The sequence below is a fragment of the Monoraphidium neglectum genome, assembly GCF_000611645.1.
Source record: "Monoraphidium neglectum strain SAG 48.87 unplaced genomic scaffold scaffold00081, whole genome shotgun sequence".
Taxonomy (NCBI): Eukaryota; Viridiplantae; Chlorophyta; class Chlorophyceae; order Sphaeropleales; family Selenastraceae; genus Monoraphidium; species Monoraphidium neglectum.
In genome coordinates, this window is record NW_014013547.1 from 33,033 (window position 1) to 45,912 (window position 12,880).

Genomic DNA, 12,880 nt, shown 5'->3' on the forward strand with positions numbered 1-12,880 from the left:
GGAACGGGATTCCGAGGGGGGAAAACACATGAGTAGAGAGATTGGCCAGGCATCCGAGCGGGGAGCAGTCCCTGTGCCAACAGGCATCGACGCCTTGCCGGCGCAACTTGGACTCAGCTCGAGCTGCGGCGGCTGGCGTCGACCTGCCTGCCGCGCTTACAGCCCCGCCAGTGGCTAAGTGCAGGTTCCCTTATAGCGGCGCGTGGGTGCAGTGCGAAGCTGCAAGGCCGTCGAGCACTCAGCAAACGAGAAGCAGCACCGCGCAACCGCGTCCCCAAAAACCTGCCGTGCTTCGGTCATGGCTAGGACGCCCCATTCAACAGAGTCCGCCGACCACTATGTAGGCCCCACACTCGCATACGCCCCGCGCGGGCATCCGAGGCTCAGTGCGCTTTGACACCACGGTGCGTGCTCGCACACGCCCCGCATGTGTCCCTCCATGCCATTGCCAATGCACGGCTTCTCCGCTCATCAGACACGCCGCCAGCGGACAGCGGCCGATATCATGAACGACAACAGGAAGGGCGGGGTCGTCGTCGCCCAGGCTCAGTGCGCTTTCGCATACCCAACTGAGCGGCACCCCCACTCAAAGAGCCGTGTTACGCGGGGGGCGCAGTAACGCTAGGTTTGGTGGAGCACATACGGTATGTGAGTGGATCAAGCAGCAGAGGCTTCAAATTCCATTGCAGCTGGTCAGCAAGATTTGAAAGGAATGTGGGAAGCTCTGCGATGGTGTGCCTCCAGGTGTGAGGAGCGGCGTGAGCCGAGCTCCGGAGCTGCGGCGCTCGCTGGTGGTGGTGACAAGTATCCGTTTGCCAGGCAGGCACGCACATACATACAGAACCACAATTTATTTCATGAATTTGCAGACTGTAGAGCAACGGCCTCATCACGGAACAGATCGGGAGATCTGGACTCGCAAAACGTGCTGCTTGCTACGAAGCATTGCCTTCAAGCACCGCTGCGTACGAAGCTGTAGACACGGTGCCTAGGTACGGGCAATCGTGCTTGGTGCAGTGCAGTATGGCTGTCCCCGACGCCGCGCACATGCGCCGCGCGATCGAGCTGTCGCGGCAGGCTGGGATCGTGGATAAGACCGGCAAGTGCTTTGGCGCAGTGGTTGTGGATGCGGGCGGCAACGTCATTGGCGAAGGGTGGGTAGAGTACCCGTCATTCTGGAAAGTCAGGGGACTAGCCGTCGCACGTTCACACAGCAACAGTCGACAATGCGTGCAGCGCGTGCGTGCATGGAGGCAGCACATCCACAGCGGATGCGATGTGCCGTACACCCGCAGCGGGTGTGACGTGCAACTTCTCAGGGGTTGTGCTTTGGCTAGGTACCGTCGCGAGGTCTCCTCCACAACCGAACAGGCGCACGGGCGTATATGCATCCCCCCCCCCCAATACTCTGCAACACCCTCCCTGACTTGATGCACCCCTGCTTCTTGCCCCCGCGCTCACCGCCCTCTCCTCACATGCCTGGACATGAAACACCAGATACAATCAGGTTAGGGGATACCTGCATGGTTGGGAAAAACCTGACGTAGATGCGCTCACCCCAGCACCACATGCGCAGAGGTTGTCCCTTCATACAACGGGTCAGAATAGCAAGTACAGCGAGCAGTAAGCCTCGTCCTGGTTGCAGCGCCAAACATGCTGCATGGGGCGTCAATCGGGCGTTGGTTCGTGCCCCTGTGCCCCGCAGGTGTTCAGCCAGAATGACCCGACCTGGCACGGGGAGATGCACGCCATCCGGGAAGCCGCCAAGAAGCTGGGTGAGCCGGCTGCTGGTGGCAGCCGCCCCAACAATTAGCAAGCTGGCTGGCTCAGAGCAGGGCAATGAGGCTGCCTCCACCATCCCTGCAGACTCTGTGTGTGATGAGTGGTATCGATGCAGCCCTCACAGCCATGATAAGGAGTTGCTCAATCATGTTTGACATTGATTTGCTGCAATCTGCAAGCTGTTGTAACATGCGTCGGCAAGCAACCCCTCACCCCATGTTGCAGGCTCACCCTCCCTGGCGGGGTGCACCATCTACTCATCCACGATGCCATGCCCAATGTGCACGGGTGAGCGCCACGGCGCCTGTGTGCACGCGCGCGCTCGCTCCACCAGCCGTTTTGCCTCGTGCGGGACAGTGCAAGGGGCCGTGCACACGTCCACGGCCGCAGCAGCCACACGTGCCATGGTGTCGGTTCATGCCGGCTGGTTGGCCTTACTCCCACCCTATCATTAGCGTCCGAGTGTGTCCCAGAAGCTGCGGCCCTGCTCACACTCTGACCCTCTCGCCGCTTCTCTGACGCACTCTTCACAACATAGGCGCCATCTACTGGGCGAAAATAAGCGCGTGCTACTATGGGGCTGAAAATGAAGATGTGGTGAGTTCACCTGGCTGGCGTTCGGCTGTCTGGTGATTGAATGCTTGGTGAACAGGCTGCTGCTGCTGCTACTGCTGCTGCTGCTGCTCCTGCTGCTGTTGCTGTTGCTCGCTGACAAGCTTGTGCTGTGGCCTGCAGGCAGGACATCTGCTCCTGCCCCTGACACGACCCAGGTTGCAGAGTGCACACAGCCACGGACCCTTCGCGCCGCGCCCAAATGGGACACGCACGCACACCCTCTTTTCTGCCAGTATTCACTGTCCTATTCACCTCACTCTTTGTATAACCATGCCGCACGCAGGTGGAATGCGGGGCTTTTGAAACAGGAGATGATTACACGCAGGTGTAGAGCCATGGCCTTGCGAGCGCCGGATGCGGTGAAATAGTGTTGGCCTGGCGGGATCAGTTACTGCTGACAGCATGTCAAAAGCGTCATTGTGGCCGGCCTTCCACACGTTTTTGGGTGATCCACGGCCGTTTACTCCCCCGACGGACGTATTCGCTGCAAGCCCCAGACTCTGCAAGTCCCGTCATCCCCTCCTCTTGACATCACCCCCAGCAGCCACGTCGTCGCCAGCCCTAAATCCTGACTGCCCCGAATCTCTTTGTACCCTCTCAGGAGGTGTTTTTCAACCGAGAGGACCGACTGGAGCCGCCCCTCCGCGCCCGCCTGCCCTTCCGCCCCTTCATGCGTCAGGAGGCGGTGGCGGTGCTGCAAGAATTCGCGCGGCTGCCTCCAGAGCAGCGGGGCGTCTACTGATGTGTGGGTATGTATGTGTGTACATATGTGTATATGTGTGTTTGTTTTGTGTGTTTGTATGTGTCTATGAGTGTGAATGTTGGAGATCCGGCGCCAGGCCCCACTGACTGTGGGCTGCCGGTCCGCGGTCGTGGTGCAGGGCGCGGGCTCGTTGGACGCATCTAGGGTCGCACCCCCCCCTCAACATGCGTTGTTTGGTTAGAAAAGGTGCACGCCTATCTGCCTTGGCTGGGTGCGATGTGCGACGGCCTCCTGCAGGTGCTGCTTAGGTGCCATTGGACAATGCGCCTGCAGGCGTGGCAATTCCCTTTTTTGATCTGACAGCTGGGTGGGCCTGTGCATCACCATTCCCATGTTGGTATTGTCCAGTGCGTGCATCGCTGTCATTCCAGCCGCCTCCCACTTCGACAACTCGCTCGTGCAGATTCAGTACACACAAAAAGGTTATTTGTGCAAGAAAATGGTGCTGTGCCTCAAGCAAAAACTTCAGAGCCACTAGCGCCGACTTACTCATGCTAATTTGTATGATGTGCATCCTTGTGATTCGCTGCCGGGCCCCGACGTGATGCCGAGATGGCCAAATCGATAACAGCCGGGATCTCGAATAAAAGTTCGAAAACAGGGACGCGGACCGGTCAAACATGCGTTGCGCTGCAAGCCGCGACGGTCCAAGGATGTGCGATCGCCTCAAGGTGATCTGGTCTCGGCCGCCTCGCCTCGTGAAGCGGGACGCCGCCAAACAGAGAGCGGCAACCCGACAGGCCACTTGAGGCATGCGGGATCCTTGCAGAGCCGATTAGGGCCGTTCTGTGCACAAGCCATTGTGTTTGCAGGTAATCACTGACGTTGAACGAAGCTGCAGGCAGGCGCAGATCTGCCCGCAAGCTGCAGGCAGATTGCGGTTTGAGGTCGTGAACACAGCATATGAAGGTGCCGCTTAGGGGTGTGCCCGTGATCGCGCTAAGCGTGCAGGGCTTAAGGATCACGGGAGCTGTGGACAGGCCCTCCCCTGTAAACCCTGAGGAGTGATGGTGGAGGCCCAAAGCAAGGGCGGCGCGGGGATTCTGCGACGCGCCCATTTCATCCACTAGGCGCCTGCACTAACACGCCCTTGCAAGGAGTGGATGAGTCGTCGTAATCGGACGGCTGTGCGTGGGAGGCGCAGCATTTGAAACACATCGAAAGCCCATGCCCATGGATCATGCCGTGTGCAGCTGACAACACCAACACCGTCGAAACTGGGCAGCAGTACTGCACTATGCGTAGGGTTCAGGAGTGTGTGAGGCGAAAGGTAGCCAGCGTGGCAGCGGACCTTCGAGGGCGCGGTTGGCCTTGTCACAAGGCATCACTTCGGTCAACAACAGCAGCCACCGCAGCTCGGCACCAACGACTCCCAGATCAAAGAAGCATGCCTCGCCCTCGGGTGCCGCATGGATCCTTTGAGAACGCCCGCACTCAAGCGCGGGCCGAGCTTGGCCCGACATCCAAAAATTCCACAGCCGCCGCCCGTGTTTGCACCCGCGGCCCGCGCCGCCCGCGCCTCCTCACGCCTGGGTGCGGCGCTGTGGCCCCCAGCCCGCCATCCGCCGCCCCGCCGCGGCCGCGGGTGAAGGGGACGGGGCCGCGTCCTTCTCGCCGGCGCCGGCGGGGCGGCCGCGGTCCTGCAGCGTCTTCTTGACGCAGTAGATGTTGGGAGAGTGGAGCCCTGTGGGCATCAACGCCTCGATGGCAGCCACATTGTGGAAAGGGCCCTTGAAGCTTATGGAGCTTATGTAATAGCCCAGGTCATTGATCAGCCTGTGGTTATTGGGGGTGAGGGATGGCCCCGGGTGGGTCAAAGGAGAGGGCCGTCGGTTGAGCGAGCCGATGCGCGCGCGGCGGCTGAGGGGAGGGGTTTAGCTGCTCAGGTCGTCTGGGGGCAGGCAGAGGGCGTCGGCTAACAGGCGGGAGCTTTGAAATCAAGGCAGAAGCGCGCAGCGCTGGCCCGCTCGCGTGTGCTGCCTTGTGGGAGGCGACCGATGAGCAGCAAACTCATGTGAGTGGATAGCCCATGACCTGCAGTAGCCCCTGGCCCTCTGCCTTGCGCATGCGCCCTCGCGATCGCTGGGGCCCCGTCCCTGTCCGGCCCCAGGCCGGGGGAGTGGCCTGGGGACATCCGCTGGCGCTCACTTGAGAAATGCTGCCTGGCCCTCTGCCTTGAGCAGTCCGTAATTGACCTCTGGAGTATGAAAAGAGGGGTTGGGTTTGAGCCGATAGGGTGTACGTAAAGGGGCGAAATAGCAGTCTTTGTGGGGAAGTGAGTGTGTGTGTGTGTGTGTGTGTGCGCGCATGTGTGTGCGTGTGCAAGTTTGTGTTTGTGTGTGCGCGTGTACATGGATTGCGCCCGCTGTTCAACGACAAAATCGGGATAGAGCACCCACAAAACCAGGGGTTGCCCTGAGCAGCGTAACGCCGCCTCCCAGTGGCCAAGGCTCACGCGTGCAGGCTGGTTGCGTGTGTTGGGCAAGAGCATGGAAAAGAGGGCCGCAGCAGGGGCCGCGCGCGCGCTCGGCTTTACAGAAGGCACGTCCTCACCGGTCATGATGTGCCATACGTTGTGCTTAGTCAGCAGGCCGTGCGCTCCCTTGAGCACTTCGCTCTCGTACCCCTCCACATCCATTTTCATGACCTTTTCAACGACCAACAAGATGAGGTGAGATGAGATAAAATGAGGTGAGGTGGGTTGAGATCAGATGAGACGATACAAAAAGAGACAAGATCAGAAAATATGAACGGCTTTAAGCCAAACGAGGTGAGGGCAGACAAGTTGAGATGGGGCAAGACGTGATAAGATGTGATGTGATGTGATGAGAATGGCGTGGCCCGCAAGTCGACACTTTGAAGGATTTTGCCTCCATTCATGGCATTGAGGCGCGCGCGTCTGCCTGGCGCCTCGCGCGGCCCGCCCCTGGGCGCAGCTCCTAATTCCTACGGCCCTGCGGATTGTTCGCTGCGTTGCGTCCCCCTTGCCCCGACTCCCCACCGCAAACCCAGCCCCCACCCCCACCCCCCACCCCACCTGGACGTCGTGATCGATGATTGAGTCGAGCCTCATTGTGGTGATGGAGCCACGAACCTGTGGCAAGGCAATACGAGGGGGGTTGAGGGGTTGGGTCGGGAAGGTGTGTGTGCGTGCACGTGTGTGTGTGTATGTGTGTGCATATGTGTTTGTTTCTGTGTGTGTGTGTGCGTGTGTGCGTGTGTGTTTGGGGGGATGCATGCCGTATTGCAGGCAGGGCGACGTGTTGCGTGCAAGGGGCTCCAAGAACAAGCTGTGTGCAAAGGCTCGCGCCAGTTGTGCAGGAGAGGGGCCCAAGGTGCAGCCACGTCGCGTGGGGCCATCGACGCTGCGGGCGCCGCGGCAGGCGGGGTGCCGCGCCCCTTAGCCCCCCGGCCCACCGCGGCGGTGATGTTGAACTCCGACTTGAACCAGGCAATGACCTGCTCCTCCGTCTGCAGATGATTTGCAGGATGGGGTTTGAGGAACCAATGAGATTGTGTGTTTCAATGGCTGTGCGAGACCCGCGCCGAGCGGAGATGCGGCAACTCAGCCGCGCTCAGGCCCAGCAAAGGGTTTGGGGGGAGGCGGTTGCGCCTCAGCGAGCTGCGGTTGACCGGATTATCACCTTTTCGCAGTCTGTGATCCCGTTGCCCCGGTTGCTCGTGTCGCTGTAAATTTTGCACTTCGAGGCCCTGCGCGGGGGGCGGCGGACCGGCGGCCGCGGGGCAGACGGGGCGCGGATCGGGCAGGGGCCGGCGGTCCGGGGCCGCGGCTGGAGGCGGGCGCGTAGCTTCTGCAGTGCGGCTGGTGCAGGGCCAGCAGCCGGGGTGCGGTCGCAGTAGCAGGCGCGGGATCGCGGGCTGAGCTCGGGCCGCCTATTACTATGGGCAACAAAACGTCACGCCCACCCCAGCTGTCCCGCCTAGGTTCAGGGGTTCCTATTTCGGCACCAAGCTGACAAACACGGGGCAAACTGCGATGAATACAACACTTCAGGTCGCTCACTTGGTGCTCAGGCCTGTGCCATACAGCGCGACACGGTCCATGAGCCAGGGGTTGGCGCAGAGGGACGCCCTCAGCAGGGCAATGTTGTTGGCCATAGCTGGGGGAAGGGGGGAAGTGGGGGGGGGCAAGCATTTGTAGAGGCGAGACAAAAACGGGGGGTCGCTTGGAGAGGTGAGTGCGAAGTATCGTGTGTGCGTGCATGTGTGTGTATGTGTTGTGTGTAATGTGTGTGTGTGTATGTGCGTGTATGAGTGAGTGTGTGTGTGTGTCTGTGTTCAGTTAGCATGCACTTGTTGAGGGCTGGACAGGCACTACTTCAAACCTGTCATGACAAATGTGTCTCATGCCTGCCACCGGAGGCCCCGCCCAGCCCTCCGCTCCGCCCCTGGGCAGTGTGGGCCGGCAAGCCTGCTGCTCGCACCGTACCCCCACCCGCCCACGTCCTGCCCCCCCTTGCGCGTGCTGCGCGACGCGTGGCAACGCTCACGTTCAAAGGCCGCGACGACCGCGCCCCTGGCTGCCGCGTTGAGCAGGAACGTCCCCACGTTGCCCCCAACGTCCGCCACAAACGGCGCCGCCGGTGGCTTCCATCTGTCTGGGTGAGCGAGGTCACCGGGTGACTGCGGCACTGGGGCGCCCATTGCATAGACCATCTCCTCCACGTCCTGCGAGCGAAGGAGAACATTTAAAAAAAACAGCCGAGTGGAAAGTGCGTGAGCGTGACGTGGCCAGTGTACGAGGCAGGTGGGCAGACGCAGGGGCGCTCCAAGCCGCCGAGCCCGCGTGCGGTCCCATGCCCATACTGCTATCTCGGCCAGGCCCAAGCTGGCACCGTTCGATTGGAGCGCGCCACGCCGCCGTCCCGCCTGATCGACTGCTGAGTATCAGGCTTTCTCAGACGATTTCGAGCTGGCCGGGCCGGGCAGGTCTCTGGAGAAGTAATTTTCCATGAAACCACTTGTACTATTCAATAGCACATAAGCAGAAAACGAGATGAAGAGCAACTGCAAGTGCCCTGGCAACCGCACGCTCATCTATATTGGTCCAGATCCCCCCTTGGTTGGCCTCGGACCAAAAACTTGCACCCAAAAACGCACCTTGGCCTCCCAATGGTGGACGCCGGCTAGCCAGCCGCTGACAATGTCATCGCCGGCATAAACGTATGCTGTCACGTTGGTCTTGTCAAGGGTCGTGTTGGTGGCACCCTCTGGCGGTGGAAGACGCGCACTGCGCATGTGTGTGTGTGTGTGTGTGTTGTGTGCGTTGCGCGTGTGTGTATGTCTGAAACGTCTTGCGTGTGGTGTGCATGGTGTGTGAAGTGTGTGCGTGAGTGCATGCGTGCGCATGCAATTGCAGCACGCGTGCGTTGATCCATGCTTGCACTTGAGTGGACGTCACCGTTGGGGGCACAGCGGGGGGCGCAGCCGGCTGGGCCCAACCATGCGCAGCGGCGTCCCACCCTGCAGCCCCAGCAGTCGCATCTGCTAACGCACACGCGTTTCGCGCACACGCCCGACCCCCAAAACGTGCGTCATCACCCCTGGCACCTGCAGTAAACCATCTGGTGCAATCGCACCAGAGCGCGGGCCTCCGCGCCGCTCAGCGGTGGGAAGCTGCCAAGCAGCTCCGCTGTGGTTAGGGTGTTGATGTTGGAGATCATGAACGGGAACAGCGGTGCCCGCTGCTGTGCTGCGCCATTGCTTTTCGAGTCGCTGCTGCTACTGCTGCTGTGATCGCTCCCACTACTGCTGCTGCTGCTGCTGCTGCTGCTGGTGCTGCTGATGCTGTCTGTGACGCTGCCGCCGCCACTGGAGCTGTTGCGATCAACGCCACCGACACTTTTGCTGAAGCCGCTGCCTTCACCCCTGCTGCCGTCCGCGCCAATTTTGCTGCCGCTTCCGTCGCTGGGGCTGCTGGAGGGGTGCGTGTGCGCGACAAACGCCTTGACGCCGCGTGTTCTTGCGATGCAGCGCTGCTCCTGCCGCACCAGCGCCACGGCCAGCACCAGGCACAGGGCTACGCATATGGTGGCTATAATGCGGCCTGAGAGAGTTTGATCGCAAGGGTCTGGCTGAGAGTGTTGGATGGAAGGGGTGTCAAAGGCTCAAGGGGCGGTGCAGGCATGGGCAGAGAGCAGCGTGAGCTGCTGCGGCGCCTTGTCGATCCGATTGCACGCCCACCGCCGCTGCACCTGCTCTGCCCTCTGCAGATGGGGCGGATGAAGTAGGCCTAGGGCCTCTCACAGGCCATGCCATCTTGCACCAGCTGGGCACGAGCCTGCCGTTGTGTCGAAGTCTGCAGGATACCGACGTGCGTGATCAACGGGTGCCTCCCGGTGCGAGCACCCGAACGTTTAAAAATCTTATACCGGGGCTGTATGCACTCTGTTTGACGGTCAGTTGCAGGGATACGTCCTAAAGCTGGCCGGGCCACTGCGGCGGACCAACACAAGCACTTGGTGCCACTGTCACACGCGCCTCTCCGCTGCCAGTTTCAGAGAGTGGTCCAAAGCTGCTGAAACTTCACGGACACTGACAGGATATAGGGTTGCTATTGATCAAGCTTCGTCGCAGCGGACGGCACGACCAAGCCTATCGGCGAGTGACACTGAGAGTGACGCAAGGATGACCAAGCCAACTGCAAACCCATTCCACTGAAAGAAGCACCATCCAATCGCCTGGATTTGGAAAGTATTACTATTGAAAGATTGACGTGGAAGCATTCGGATAGGCGACACACTAGGCTTGCACACACTGGTGCGACAACAATGGATACAAGGTCTGGTGGGGGCCTTGGGGATGTGCAGCTGATCGCCACGCCCACAGCGCGCAGGTGTGCGCCCCAGCGACGCAATTGAAGCCCTGGAGGGTGGTGCAGCCTCAGCAGGTGTGGGCAGCCACGGCCTCCAGCAGGGCAAGCGGCCTGCAAAGAGAACCCGCAGTCCAGGTCTGTCGGAGGATGCGCCCTTGCCGCCGCCGCTCCCATCCCGCCGCCGCCACGCTCCCAGCCGCACGGACCCCTGGCGTGGCGTCCCCCTCGCGCCGCCCAGCGATGCCTGGACGTGCCGCGCGCGTGTCCCCCTGCTGCGGCCGCGCGCCCCGCCACGGCCCGGGGCGCTCACACCAAAGCGGGACGGTCCTGACGGGAAGCCAGCCCCCCACATCTTGCAAACGTGCCAATCCGTTGCCCAGGTGCAGACAAATCCGGCACCTGCACCACTGTGCAGCTTGCAAGGGCGGCTGCGCAACCTCAACCAGGATCTGCACATCTCTACCCCTGCGCGCCGCCATGCAACCCTGAACGCGCCAGAGCCAGCTACGGCGGGCAGGGGACAGGCGGTGCAGGGCGAGGGCGAGTGACGCTCATGGGGTGACGTGGCCAGTACCCGGCTTGAGAAATTGAATGGGTTACACCGTGCCGCAATCACGGGTTGAGATGTGCAGGAGCGAATCAAGCTGCTGATGGAAGCCGCCAGCGAAAACGGTGGGTTCAGGGGTGAGACAGTCATGCAGGAAGCCAACTAAGGGAGGACTGAGGAGGGAATGGCGTTTGATTGACTGAAACGCACTGCTGCAGACGGTCAAGACAGGAATGGGCCGGCGGCATGTACAAAGCAACTGCAAAATTTCAAACATGTGTCATGCATCAACTAGATCGCCGCGCCGGCGCTGCCTCGGAGGCCTGCGGACGCAGCGCCGCCACAACAGCGCCCTCACAGTGCACCCCGCCCTGCCCCGCCCTCACTCTGGCGCCGCCTGCGCCAGCGGGCTCGCGGCAAACCCAAGCTGCACCCCCGCGCCCACGCGGTCCCCCGGCTGCGACGACAGCACCCAAACGTAATTCGCCTCGAACCGCCCCATCCGCGTCGGCAGAACGACACCAACGCCGGCAGCCCATCGACACGCAGCCCCCAGCTCCCCCAGCCCCCGCGCCGCCGCGTCGGCGAGCGCCGCCGCGCCGCCGCCGCGTGGCGGCGCGCTGCTGAGCACGAACCCGGGGTCCCGCCTCGGGGCGAGGGCGGTCAGGCTGCCGGCGTTGACAAATGCGTGAGCGCAGGCGCCCAGGTCGCCGAGGGGGCCCGGCAGGCGGGCGACCAGGGCAGCGTACAAAGAACCGAAGAGGTCCCCCCCGAGGGCGTCTTCCTGTCTCTCAGCGCCCAGGCTGCCGCCGCCGCCGCCGCTGGCGCTGCCGCCGCCGCGGCGCCGCTCTGCCGCGGGGCCGACGCCGCGCGGCGCGAAACCTCGGACGGAGTCGACGCCGCCGAGGAAGAAGCGGTCGCCGAGGAAGGAGGGCGGCCGCGCGGAGCCGCGGCCGAGGGCCGCCTCGAACGCGCCAGCGCCGGCGCCGGCGCCGACAGCGGTGTCGCTGGCGCCGCCACGGCCGGCGGCGGCGGCGGTGCCGCCGTCAAGAGGGTAGAGGATGCCTGGGTGAAGGGGGCGGTTTGGTATGAGTCAGGTCACGGATGCTCACCACCCTGGCCGTTCCCAGGCGCGGCAGCGCGACGCTCCCAGCTGCTACATAAAGGGGCCACAGGCGCGCCTGTCGCAGCCGGCGTCCCTCGGCCAAGATTTCTGCCCGCCATGCGACGGCCGCGCCGCGCAGAGACACCCGTCCCGACAGCGCCATAAGACCTGACCCCACGGACGCCGCAGTCTACGCCAGCCGGATGCCGCAAGGGACGCATTGACCGCAGTCAACACCAGCCGGCCGCCCAAAGGGATGCGTCGACCGCCAACTGATGCGCGAGCAGTAATCCCGGCGGCGTCGTCAACACCATGCCGCGCCTCCGGTTCGCCGCGCGCGTGCCCAAGCACCCACCCGCCCCAAGGGAGACGTTCAGGGCAACCGTCGGCGACAGCGGCGCCGCCCACGCGCAGTCAAGGCGCTGCCGCAGGAAGCGGTAGCCCGCCCCCGGGCAGAGGCCTCCAAGCTCTGACACCAGCTTGGCGCCCCAGCCCTGTAGCAAAAACGCAGGAACATGCAGGGACGGTATGCGTGCAGGTTTTAGGTTTGGGTTCGGTTCGAGTTGTTTATAGGGTTCCATTAGGTGAAGCTGCCGCGGCCGGCCCTGCGTGACACTGCGGACGTGTGTGGCGTGAACAGCGGGGGCCGGCTCGCACGCAGTCGTGCAGGCGGCGACCACGCGTCCTGGAACGCACACGGCTCGCGGCAGCAGCCGGAAGCTTGCCGAGCGGGGAGCGAACATGAGCATCCATGCGCAGCCGCTGGCAGACCCCACACACGCATGCCTGGACGCAAGCTTGGTGCGTGCTTGAGCGCAAGCACGCACGCACATGTCTACACACCCAAAAAGCACACACGTGCTTGCGCACACACACACACACACACACACACACATGTGCATACACACACACACTGACACACACACACGCACGTGCATACACACAAACTCACACACACACACACGCATGTGCATACACACACACACACACACGTGCATACACACTCATACACACACGCACCCCTCTCCCAAAGCCACCCACCTCCGTGTGCACCGCCCCGCTATCCCGCTCATCCACAAAGTACGTCCACCTCAGCGCGTCCGCCACAAAGTCCCCCCGCTGCGCCAGCACCGGCCGGCTGGCCGCGCCGCCGGCGTCGAGGCTGCGCCAGCCCCAGCTGTAAGAGACGCGAGATGAGCCGTCGGCGCTGCGGGCGGCGGCGGGGGAGGGGGG

General features: G+C 62.5%; 2 protein-coding genes across 2 annotated transcripts; both read right to left on the bottom strand.

The window, feature by feature from the left end:
* Positions 1-4,683: 4,683 nt before the first annotated feature.
* On the bottom strand, positions 4,684-8,844 carry MNEG_0895 (hypothetical protein; the record flags this gene model as incomplete). The annotated part of the gene is made up of 10 exons (XM_014050627.1): positions 4,684-4,936; positions 5,309-5,357; positions 5,714-5,807; positions 6,198-6,254; positions 6,578-6,631; positions 6,805-6,871; positions 7,185-7,281; positions 7,672-7,849; positions 8,282-8,389; positions 8,761-8,844. The coding sequence occupies 10 exons, from the start codon at positions 8,842-8,844 to the stop codon at positions 4,684-4,686; spliced, it is 1,041 nt and encodes a 346-aa protein (XP_013906081.1).
* Positions 8,845-10,924: 2,080 nt separating this feature from the next.
* On the bottom strand, positions 10,925-12,400 carry MNEG_0896 (hypothetical protein; the record flags this gene model as incomplete). The annotated part of the gene is made up of 3 exons (XM_014050628.1): positions 10,925-11,607; positions 12,003-12,141; positions 12,344-12,400. 3 exons carry the CDS (start codon positions 12,398-12,400, stop codon positions 10,925-10,927), a joined length of 879 nt encoding a protein of 292 aa, XP_013906082.1.
* Between the last annotated feature and the right edge of the window lie 480 nt (positions 12,401-12,880).